Genomic DNA, 12,515 nt, shown 5'->3' with positions numbered 1-12,515 from the left:
GACTACTTTGCCGCGTGCTTATTGATCAAGGGACAATGTCAAGAGTGTTGACGGACAAAGACAAATAGGCCAAAGGAAAGCGCCGCTTGCCTGCGGTCCATTTGGAACGACCTCGGACGCTCCTGGTTGCCCGCGTCGTGCCTTTTTTTACACTCTCTGTTAATATCATCGAACGGCGAGCACGCCGCCGTCGCCGCTGTCGATACGCGTCCGTTCTCCATCAGAGAACTTGGCGGGGAGGGAATTCAATTTGCCGGCGTTCATTCTGAACTATTTTGTTCCCCTGGCTTGCCGGATGACATCTGCCAGCTGCCAAAAGGAACCAAGAGCGTTATCCTCCTCTGTAAGCTTCAATACGGACAACCTTGATTTGAAACCCTAACCCGATCTTAAAACCAAGTCTAACGTCGCCAGCCAAATGCACTTCAGGTCCGTGTTGATGCCTCGCCAATCCGTTTGAGTACTCAGCTGCCAACAGTTAAGTTGTTGAGTTCAATTTCCTGTTTTTTCATGTGGCCAAAGGTGAAAAGAGTCAGCAGCAGCAAGTGCAGGTGACATCACTTGAGGGTCAAACACAACTTTGTATTTTGGCTTTGCACTCATTGTTGGGTGGTGTGGAAAATAGATTCCAGACTCCCTGTTAGCTAGAAAATCAATATGGTCATATTTCATTGATTAGGGTGCACAAGCATACACACAATTATTGGTTAAAATGCACAAGTATATATTCTAATATAGAAATCACTTGTACAATTTCTCTTACTGGACATTTTTTGAGAATGTGTTTGAATATCTTGTAGATATTCATAGACCATACAAGGGCTCTAAATAATGGTTTATAATTAGCTATAAATAGCTACTGCCTGATGTTTTCTTGAACTGCTTGATGTTTGTTTGTACTGCCGGAGGTTTTTGTACGATTAAGAATGAATGATGTGTGGCATTTTGAAGTTGGCGAGAAAAAAGAAATAAGTTTGCGTAGAATATGGGAAAGTGAACTTGGGCATGAAAGATGATAAGCATAGCAAGAACATTAGCAACAAAATATAATTGTCCGCCAGAACTGGTACAAAAATGATAAAAAGAACTAATGTAAAGAACCAATGACTAACTGCTATAGTTTGAATGTTTGTAGTGTCAGTCAGAAAAATGTTACACGACATACATGTTTAGAAAGGAACAGGTAAGTTGATTTAAAACACAGTTACATGTTTATTGAATGACTGCATGGCCAATCAATTTAATTTTCTGTTGATCAAATTAATGGTGGACCCTGCCAAAGCATGCTATCAAATTGACCATAGCTAGTAAGCTAACCATTATTGTTTTGCTAATTTACTCAAACACAACCTAACCTGTGAGAATCTCCCACCTCCCCCCCAAAAAAAAATTTGTTTCCCAGGCAGTCCCTTGTGAAGTTGTCAAATCATGAAATCCTACGTGGCATTTACTGCAACATGAATGCAATAGGAGCAAATATAAATTGCACCAATATATCAATTCAAGTAATAAAATACACTCACTGTACGCAACAATTAATTCCACCAATACTTACTTTTACTTTATAATAAAGTAGTAGTAGTCGTTGTAGTAGGATAGTAAGATTTTAAGAATGGATTATTGGTATAGAATAGATCATTAAAAATCCCAAAAAATGATAAAGATTCAGGTTCTTTGTCAATATTATAATTTATTGGTATTGACAAATACCCTACAGAGAAGAAAATGGTTATATAAATACAAAAATTAATACTATAGACAATCGACTGCATTCAGAAACACAATAGCGTAAACATTCAGTGGATAGCAGAATAAAATGATGCTAATATGAAAGTTTGTCAGGAGGGTTACAGAAAAATGGTGAGGGAGCCCAATGGAAAAGTGCAAAGTATTATGTGTATATCCAAACGAGATATGCCTTTAGTTTTACAATTACATACATAGTCTATTTGTTCAAACTTAGACCGAATGGCGCAATACTGATATTGTAATAATTACCAAGGCAACAGTTATGTGCGGTACAATTATGTAATAAACTCTGAGCTGTACAAACTAGCTGAATGAGTATCAATAAACTTAACCTGATGGTCACACAGGTAAAATCTTTCAAATGAAATCAATTGAAATGTATTTATATAGCCCTTAATCACAAAACAGTCTCAAATATGAATTCTTAACACGCCACTGAATGATCTGTCAGGAAAATCTTCCGGAGACATCAGCTTACAAGACTTTCAAATTTGGCCCGATTGTCATGATGTCACATCTTCCTTCTTGGCATTGGGCGTAGTCAGCAGATGACAGTCTGGGGGGGGGGGAAAGAATGATCCTAACAAATATCTGATATGGACATTCAGACAGCAGCATTGGAGATGAAGCGAATCCTTTGTGAGTAGATCAGGTCAACAAAGTAAAGAATGAGGTTGACGTTGGTGAACACGGCTACCACCATCTTGCTGTCCCAAGGACATTTTCCACGCGGACACACTTCCGGACGCATCGTTACGCTGTACTTCTTGTCAAAGCTGAAGATGGGCCAAACCAGTGCGGTGCTGAGGTAGAGAATCACAGCCGTGAAGGTGTAGACGACGACGAAGCGATCAAAGGCGAACCGTAGGGAAGACGTCCTGCCAGATATCGTCACCATGATCACAAGCACAGTGATGGAGAAGCACAAACTGTACACCACCACGCAGTACTCAGTGGCTGCGTACTTTTCGTACTCGCTGTAATTGTCCAACGCTCCGAAAATAATACAGGCCACAAATCCCTGGACCACCTTGAGTAGACCGGACACCGTTGCCATGTATCCCACCACGGCGCCCGGTTTGGCGCGAGTTATGAACACTTCAGCGGCGTACGGGAAAACGCAGACGCTGGAGATGACGGTCACGGCAATTCGGTAGGCTTGCTCCTCACAGCCCTCGTCGGGGCAGTCCACATCTAGGAAGTAGACTGGGTACACTACGGAGGCAGTGATATACATGAGTGTCGCCAGCATGGCGAAAGCCACCGTCAGGTTGTCCCAAGAGATGGGTATGCAAACGTGGAGTCGTGTGATGTCCAGGCTGAATATCACCAGCGTGACAGCAAAGCAGAAGCACCACGTAAACATGCAGAAGTATCCATAGGTGGCGGTGTAGCCGGCGTTGTGCGACACAAGGGCGATGACGGCCGAGCCAAAGAGCAGCTGGCACATTCGCGCCGCACCTAGAGCTGACAATACAGCCTTTTTGTCAAGGTAGTGTCCACCGTGAGCATCCATCACGTATGAGCGTTGGAGCCCGATAACAGTTGAAATCCTTTCGGGAATAGTCTCAGCCTCTTTCTTGGTTGCTTAATTACAAGGGTCTGGAGTTTGTTTCCTCCAGAGCTGGCATTACAGCTTCACTCCCAAGAAGCCTTTACAGTAGACTCTGACTTACAGTATGTCGAGTAAAATGAAATAAAGTTACCTCAGATTTGCTGTACTTGTCTTTAAGTAATACAGCAGAGGCGTCAAATACCTTGAGGTTTGTCAAAGTCTGGCCATCAAAATCTTTCTTGGCTTGCTCTCTTCAAAAATTCTCCAGTGCATTTCAAGGTCAATCCTGTTCCGTAAGCCTTCCTCGGATCATATCGGTGAATCCAACAATAGCCCTCATTGACAAACAGGTGCAGATGTGTGTGGTCCTGTCAGTCAAGTTCCTCTGTGTCCTCTTTGTAGCCCGCCATCAAAAAACTCTAAAAATTTGGTCGTCCTATTTCGTCGCCGTTTGTCTTTCGTCTGACCGCGTGTCGTGGTGTATAGCTCAGGATGGCTGTTTAAATGAAAGTTGCAGCCATGCCCAGGGTTGCAGGCCCCCGGCTAACACTATAAATAGCGGCTCTGTATTCCACAGTAGTGTGGGAGGCTACATGTGGCAGGCGGTAGGGGAGTCGTCTTTCTTGGGAGGCTGAGTCAGAGCTCCTGCCATAAGGAACTGGCATTTATACACCGTGTAATGACAGGGCGGAAGGCCGAGACGCCCATTAGAGACAGAAATTACACACGATCCAACGGGAAAATTATACAGAAGCAGTGATAGATTTGAGCTAGGAAGTTGAACGTGAATTAGTAGTTTCCAAAAATACTTACCGTACTTGTGATATTTGTAGTCTTCCTTGTTGAATTGACATTGAGTACAGAGAAATCCTATGAAGAAATCACTCACACTGCTGCTGTTTTCATAAATATGTAATATGTGAAGATGAACTGCTTGAAGGTACAAGTCTTTCCCTGGATTGAAACAGAAATCGGTTTGGCGAAACTACAAAATAGTCGAGCAACAATGCTCCCGATATGCAGTTAAAACAAGACACATCATTTTCCAGCTCGCTACTCTGTAGTTATGAGAAAATCCTTTGCATTTTAAAATTAACTTTACTGTGTTTTGTTAGGATGCTAACGGCTAACACACCAATACTTCACTACTAACATACAGTGAGGCCAAGACCAAATTTATTAGCTTATGTGCGAAGTGTGATAGCTAATAATAAAGTCTAGCTACATAGTCCAGTTACAAGGCTAATACAACAGGAAAAAGCTAACTTGAAGGACTACAGGAAATGTGTGAAATAAAAATCCACAACTACCAGTGCATTTTACGATGGAGGTCCTTTATTAATTGTCACGGTACCTAGCTAACATACCAGCGCTAACTAACACCTCATTAGCAACCGTTTTAGCCTGCATAAAACTATCATACCAGTGCATGGCAAAATTCCCTGGCTAATAAGCAACTCAACTACTGGGAGGGAACTCATTCAATTACGACCTTGGGTGATGGGCCAAATCCTTAAAAAATTCAAAAGTCCCACTATCTGTGCATTTTAACACTGGTAATCCTTTAGTAGTCATTTACTAATCTCAAATTTATCTGACAAGGTTAAAAAAAAAATCTACATCTAATTCATCAAATTAATTTGTATTTGAGGTCCATCATCAAAAAATAGGAGAGCAGGGTTTTTTTTCCGTTGTGTTTATATTTTGTGTCGTTTCTTTTGGGTCTAATACAAAGTCATGCAGTCAACACAAAGAGGGGGGGGGGAACAGCCATGTATTTACAATTTTACAAAGAATCACTTCTCTGCAAAAAAAAAAATAGCACTTATAAATATGATTTACATAACAAAATAAATATGTAAATAACCAATGTAGTTCGAGTTTCTCCTGTTAAAAATATGTTACAGAATAAAATTACAATTAGTAATACCGTTCCTTCTGTGATCGGTGTGAGGAAATACGTCCTTAGAAAGACACCAGCCCGTACAGCATTCCCATTATATTAAAAGGTGATCTCTATTATGAAATAAGCATGGAGTGACAAACACTTGAACTGAGAGAACCGATACAAACACTCAACACACATTTGTCTCCCTTGAAATGCACATTACATCGATCTGAGAACTCGTAAAACTAGCGAGGAGCCAACTACAGTATATTCTTTGGGCCTTGCCTGTTGTTCCGCTTGTGCTGATTCAAGAGGTACACTTGATATTAAATGGCACTGTGGTGTGTGTTTGTCACGTTGTCATGATGATCCTAAAATCCCTTCAGGTGTATTAAGTAGCAGTGTTGGTAGTTCAATTCAGTTTATGGGGAAGGATGCTGATGTGAAACAAAGCAAACTGTATTTCACGTTTGAATATTTGTCTACAGCACATGGCCCCGTCACAAGTGACCGGTTATACTGTAGTCCTTCCGTAATCCTCAGTTCATAGACACTCATATCACCCAGTTGCTAACCAAAACAGCAGCTCAGAAGTACAGCTGCACCGAAGCAGATTGTCCTAAGAATCTATCTGCATTGTAAATGAATTCTGAGTTCAGTAGACTCCGACGTGTTCATGCAACAATATGCTATCTGGGGAGCTACTCGATTTGTTACTTCCTGCCTTGGTTAATTGATCTTGGCAATTCATCAATTCTTCCCCATCTGCGTTTCAGTAAACATCCCCCGCCACTATCTGCTGAAAAATGGTCATCTGTTTTGTTTTAGGGTTTGTTTGTTTTTTGCCTTGAGGTACAACAGTAAACGGGATGTCATAAGGAGGAAGACTAAGGTAGAGAGAGTGGTAGGAGGTATCAGGTGTGGACACTGGCCAGAGAGACCTGCCGCCACAACCCTACATGGGCTTTAGCTTGAAGATACTGTTAAGTGTGTTTTTTGTTGGTTTGTTGCTTTGTACGAGTCTCTTTAGCTGCCACTGCTCAGCATGCCCAGTAGTTTGCTGGGGTCCATGCCCTGTTGCTGGGCCATCTTCTGCACATCAAAGCCCATGTGCATCAGGAACTGGATCACGTTCATTTCTTGGCCTGTGAACTGGTCTCGGATGGTGGGGCAGGTGGGGTTACAGTGCGGCCATGGGCAGCTGTCTATCAAATGTACAGGGCAGCCTTTGGGCGGGGCTTTGTTGTTCCTGTTGTCATGGAGACTGCGGTCCCAGCAGTGCAGTGCCCGAGGCAAGGAAGTGCCTTTGACCTGCACGTCCGTCCAGTAGCTACGGGACAACAGACACAAGAGGGCGCTGTCAACTCACACGAAAAGCCAGCAAACTATTCTGTACATGTAGCGCTTTAAACTCACTTTCTTGTGATGACTTCATGTGAGAGGCATGCTGGGGCGAACATAGCTCTACAACCAAAGACATTTTCAATCAGGCAAATTTGGAAATGCCACAATTTCGTTCTCCTTTTCTGGCCAGTAACTTACGGTACATCTTTGAGGGTGTTCCTCAGCTCAATACCCAGATTTTGGATGTATCGCCACTGGCCTTCCTGCACTGGCTGGCCTGTCAACTGAATGTTGTCTACTGTCAACTGGGCTTCGTCAAACAGCCACTGGACCACAAAGACTGGGCCTGGAAATTGGCGTAGATACATTCGTTAAACCAAAGCGATCATGTACTCTATGCTTCTGTGGATACGTGATTGTGGTTTCCGTAGTGCCGAAGCGTACTTTTTATGGACGGAAAGACTCGATAGCCGAAAAAACAATTCCACTCCTCTCCTTCGTGATCTTGTTTGCATTTCTCTGGTACCACTCCTCCCCAGTACCTGGTGATAAGATCAAATATAGATTAGTGACCAATTTGTAACAACAAAACCTGGAGACCGTTACACTCTGGGTGCCTACTTGATGCCCCTCTTGATGGTCTCAGTGGGGGCACAGCTGACTGCATCCAAGCAGTCCGTGAAGTCATACTGCTTGTTGTCCAGAAACCAGCCAGAGTCGGCCAAGCCGCGCACTTGTATCCCAGTGTGTCCCAGACCCTCCAGCAGCTCCGCCACACGGTCCACATTCAGCAGAACCCCCGTTCCACCGGCACTGCATGCAGATACGACGGATTCTGATGAATGATCACAGTACTGTTTGGAAAATTCACCCGGTTTCACTTGTGAACTTACCTGCTCCCGGCTAGGAGCAGCACCTTGGCGTTTTCCAGACCCTTTTTAAGCAAGGCTTTAACGACCTCTTGAATTATCAATGAGCCCATAAAAGCGTAGCCACCTGCACACCACAGAAAAACAACACGAGGAATTTAGAGTTTGTTTCTCTTCAATGCTGTCATTTCCAGCATCCAGTAACGACTTACTGTGGTCTGTCTTGGCAGTGGCGCCACTCCACGCATCGCTGGAGCAGTATGGGATGTACCTGTACAGACAAAATTAAAGTCATTGGTTGTTGAACCCTGTGATTTGAAAGAATTTAAAAAAAAATCATGAACACCATAACATACACCATGTTGGCGTTCCACCAGTGAGGGTTTTCCTCCGGCAGTGGAGACAGGATCCCAGTGCCTGTGCAGACAAATCACCATGTATCATTAGCCATTCCGGCACTCCCAGACACATCCTCTTCCTCATCGTCGTCATTACCACATGAATTATAGTTATTACACAGCAATGAGAGACGGAGGCGTCCACGCTCTTGGAGCTGCGGGCGCCAGGTCGACATTTGCTCAGAGTCTGAACAGTCGAGCAAGGCCGGTGTTTGCGTTTCTACAGAATTCACCTGGAAGTTGGTCTTCCACCTCGAGTTAATGAACTGCTATAACTAAATCATCTAACTGTGAGTCCGCAATTGAATTTGGTCGACTGATCAACTGAATCATCTGAGTCTACGTGACTTTGCCATCTTCTCGACATGAACTGATTCAATTGCGTCAGCATTGTTTCACATGGGTCCGCCAAATTGACAGCAATCCAATCAAGCAGACTTATCTGAGGCTTTGGTGTTTCTAGTTTGCTGTCCTTCTGTGAGTTACTTGTTAGCAACTGGTTTAATAGTGACCTCAGGATCGGGAAATCGTTAACCTGAGGATTCAGGTTACGACCCGCCCGGTAGAAACCATAATGGCCGTTGAGATGAGGTGTTCTTCCTCATGATGGCTTTGAGGTCAAGTGTTTGTTTGGAAATGATTCCAGACAGGTGAGGTGAGGCTGACCTGTTTTTGTTTGCGGCCACTTGGATGAGCTCATCAACCTCCTCATGGTCTCATATCTGCTGTCGCAGTTCTCTTTGTTGAAGCAGTACCAGCCGCCTACACAGAGGGTGCACTAAGACTCAATTTATGGTTCTTGTAAAAAAAACATCTCTGGATGAGCAGTATAGAAAGTGGACACATGGTTACCCTCAAGGAATATCAACCAGCGTCTGCTTCCTCTGGATTCTTTGAGGTAATACCTGCGGGAAATTGAAGAATTCACCATTGTGTCATGTTACATGATACCTTTTGGTTTTCAGCCAGCATGACAATATATTTTAAACAGACACAATCCAGTGTTGATATGGTTCACTTTCCAAATCTTTGGGGGAGATAACCAACTGCTGTAATACCGTATTACACTATTGTCACTAAGTCAGACTCTTATCTTGAATGTTAGCATCCTGTTGCTTCGTTGATTCCTATCTTCAGGGGGAATATGAGGTGACAGCAGGCTGCAGCAATGGCAAAAAAGGTGACAGCATTGGAAGATCACTGATGTTGCTTATCTCAAGCGCCCCTATGCTGCTTACACGTTGAAGAGTAGAACTAACTGGGATTTTCTTTTGAGCTCATTCTTGGGCGGTGATATCACGACAACGCCGATGACCAAATCGATTGGCATTTTAGATTGTTCATCGTAAAATCGCTCTCTCGATATTTAGACCGATGTAGTCACATGCAACAAATTCCTGGGCAAAGCGGACGTTCTGAAGCGAATAATCACGGGTGTGTCGATGAAGCAGGCAACTAGCCGTGACTAAACCCTTGTGACAGCCAAACACGTTTCAGTGACTGTATAGAAATCCATTTGCTCAGATGCTGAGTCACACTTTGGCTCGATTTCATGACTTGATACTATCATAGTAAGCCACAGTCAGTCAAGCTTTTTAGATGACCAAACAAGTCTCGGATCAAATTCCTTTAGTTGAATTCTACATTTCCACACATACTAAAGTTTTTCTTTTGTGAGCTGTTGCATTGAGCATCTTAACAGACAACCACCACTGTGCTGAATGCAAAAATAAATGGCCATCTGCCAGTGGACTGTCTCTCTGCACTGTTACTCCTGCTGTGTCTCTAAAGAGCTTAGCGCTTTAGCGCACTCCTGTTAAAGAAGGAATTACGCAGAATTATTATTGTCGAAGCCAGACGACGCATCATCACCGGCTTTTCAGTCGTCTGCACATCGCTATTATGGTCCAGAATGTAACACGGCAAATAATAATACTGCCGCTATCTATTCAAATATAATTATCACCGTTCAAGAAAAAACATTTTCAGGAATTTATTATGGCACTTAAAGCCTTTTATAAAAAAATAAAAAAACATAAACAGCAACTGAAAAGGCCTTATAACAATTTTAAAACATAGAAAGCAATAAAGAAATAAAAACACATCATTATGCATTTTGTCCGATGACTTATCTGTTGATGTTAATGCAACATGGAGTTGTCGCATATTTCATCTTAAACATCATACAAATGACAATAGGCATTACTTTATTATTGCACACGTGAATAAAAAAAGCCATTAGCTTTGGAAATATTGGAACAAGAAAAAAGCTGACAACCGGTAGCCACAAATGTGGGAAATCTTATTCTTTCCCACATTGCATTGAATTTATGCAGATTAGAAACTTTTTAGTCAATGTGCATACAAAAGCAGATATTACAGACTTAATAACGGATAATCTGATCCTAAAAAGCATTTGCTGAGTAATAAAAATATTTTTCAGCATTTTACTTTTACAATCTGCAATGTAATAACGAGGTAAATTTTGGGCCCCCAATCCACAGGTTGGGAACCACTTTCTTATAAGGGTTTTAAGATTTTACGAAATTTACAGGAGAGATGGATGGCTTTGGGAATTGATTGGAAAAAAAATATATCGTACAACCAAATAAAAGTTTCAGTGGACACGTTTTGAGCCCCAATCCGTAGGACCACAGGATGGGAAGGTCCCTGAGCCACAGTTAGGAGAAACCTGTTATATGGTTTATGAAATCCCTGATGGGCAAGAAAGATAATTGATAATTGCATGTAATAAAAAGGCATTTCAGGTTATCAATCAAATGTAGCCATTTTTGCAACCACACTTTAGGATATCCTCCTCGAGGGTCTTAAACCTGTAGGTCACGTTGGCGCACGCATTAGGTAGACTTTTTTTGCAAAGTTGCTTTAACCTACCCTGCGGGACTCCCGTCGTTGCATGTGACCGAGACGTTCTCCAGAAAGTGAAGCTTCATGTCGTGGTCGAGCTTCTGCGCCGAGCACGGGTACAGGGACTGCGCCAGGTTCTTCACTTGCGTCATGAAGTTATCCATGTTCTCCTCCACGGCGGTGAAATCCAGTGGGAAGCTCTCGGTGGCGTCACCCCGGTTGCCGCTCGCCGCCCGGTATGTGGGAGGCGGCGGCGCGCGTCGCGGTTGCGGGTTGCGGCCACCGCGGAACCTCCGTGCGCACAACCCGGCTCCGGACTGCATCACGACCAAGAGTAGCGGCAGCAACGATGAGGCGAATCGGACTGCTGTCATAATTTATCCCCCCTGATTGTTAACGCGAGCGTCACCTTTTTTTTCTCCCCCCCTCTTTAATTGAGACAAACCAATTTGACTTTAAAGCTCCGTTTGACGACCCGTGCAATTGTCGCAGACGTTCCTCTCGAGGTTGGTGCCATGCTCTTGAATTTTATTCAAACTTTCCCCCCTTGGGTGCGCATCCAGCCAATCAGCAACTGCGGGGCAGGACTCAAAGCACGTTCAAGCGTGGCAGAACTACCACCACCCTCTTTTTTTTTTTTATGGAGTTAAAAAACACACCAATATCCACGAATAGACACACACATTCTTCTTTTGATCTACGATGTTCTATTTGATGTGGTGGCTTTTATTGGCCTTAAAATGCCCGTTAACCCCATTGCAACATTGATTAATAATGAAGTGACAATACACATCTTGTTTGGCAGATGCACACATCATACTAAAGTAAGATTCTTTTTTTTTTGCCATCTATGGGGAAAACGGTCATTGCTAGTGATTTGGATTTTTCATTTATCCACACTGAAATCCCCCATTTCCCCCCCGCAACACTGATTTATAAAGTGATGAAACACCTTGTGTTCGTCAGATGCGCATTTACATTCAGTAAGATTAGTTTTGTGGTTTAAAAGGGGAAAGAAAAATTTGGATTTTTTTCTTCTTTTTTCTAAATCCTTAAAATCTGATTTTGCCATTCCGACATTAATTTATACAGTGACAATACACAAGGTATCTTGATATCACCTAAAAATGAGTTTTGTTTATTCGTTTAAGATGGAAACTTGTTTTTCCTTCTTTCTTTTTCTTTTTTTTTTAATCCAGACAGGGCCTCCGAAGATCAAAGCAGCCATCACTCTTACCCCGACTCCACCGCACCCCCACCATCTCCCGCTCTGTCTCTCTCCAAACCTTCCCGGGCGACTGTATATTCAAAACTGAGCAGAGCATCCTGAGCGTAGGAATGTGTCATTGCGCTCCGACCGTTTTCATTTTGATCCACATTAATGTTGCTCCAAGCGTTTTTTGAAAGCTGGGGTAGGCTTCAGATCACCCGTGACTCTGAGGGTATGACATTCAGGTCTGCATCATTGTGAGCCAGGTAGGATGGATTTGATGGACTCACCCGCAGGAGTGATGGTATTCACGGGAGCAACTTCAAACACATGCTTGTGTGGTTTCAAACGTACTCGGGTCTGTAGAAGTGTAGGCTTTGTCACCGATTGAGTCGAGTCACTTTGACATCATCCCTAAAAATGTAAGCCTGAAATCACTCGCAGATGGATAGCAATTCAGACAAATGCCCTACCACGATCTAACGTCTTTTTGACCGACGTGAGTGGCAGACGCCCGCGAGGCAACCGATTCATGACATTGAGGTCATTCCAGTTTCTCTGAAGAGAAAGTTGTATCAGGAAATATCTTTGTCTACAGAAGACCAGTTAAAATGACTAGAAATGATTGAGCTTT

The 12,515-nt window shown here is 43.1% G+C and overlaps 2 protein-coding genes and 1 long non-coding RNA gene across 3 annotated transcripts in view; 1 reads left to right on the top strand and 2 right to left on the bottom strand.

Annotated features, from left to right (window-relative positions):
* The window catches only part of LOC147044149 (uncharacterized), a 106,249-nt gene that overhangs the window by 71,531 nt on the left and 22,203 nt on the right, over positions 1–12,515 (top strand). The gene's annotated exons all lie outside the window — the stretch shown is intronic.
* On the bottom strand, positions 2,354–3,265 carry myadml2 (myeloid associated differentiation marker like 2). Its single transcript, XM_085934465.1, has one exon. The coding sequence runs from the start codon at positions 3,263–3,265 to the stop codon at positions 2,354–2,356; it is 912 nt and encodes a 303-aa protein (XP_085790591.1).
* notum1a (notum, palmitoleoyl-protein carboxylesterase a) lies at positions 5,019–11,084 on the bottom strand. Its single transcript, XM_085934125.1, has 11 exons — positions 10,699–11,084; positions 8,656–8,708; positions 8,470–8,565; positions 7,762–7,822; positions 7,618–7,676; positions 7,430–7,532; positions 7,158–7,349; positions 6,981–7,078; positions 6,735–6,882; positions 6,609–6,656; positions 5,019–6,522 (listed from the first exon to the last, which is right to left on the bottom strand). The coding sequence occupies exons 1-11, from the start codon at positions 11,043–11,045 to the stop codon at positions 6,219–6,221; spliced, it is 1,509 nt and encodes a 502-aa protein (XP_085790251.1). The 5' UTR covers positions 11,046–11,084; the 3' UTR covers positions 5,019–6,218.

The sequence above is a fragment of the Syngnathus leptorhynchus genome, chromosome 16 (assembly GCF_054491065.1).
Source record: "Syngnathus leptorhynchus isolate UIUO chromosome 16, UIUO_Slep, whole genome shotgun sequence".
Classification (NCBI taxonomy): Eukaryota; Metazoa; Chordata; class Actinopteri; order Syngnathiformes; family Syngnathidae; genus Syngnathus; species Syngnathus leptorhynchus.
Note: the sequence above shows the minus strand (reverse complement) of the source record. Positions and strands in the feature narration are given on the sequence as shown.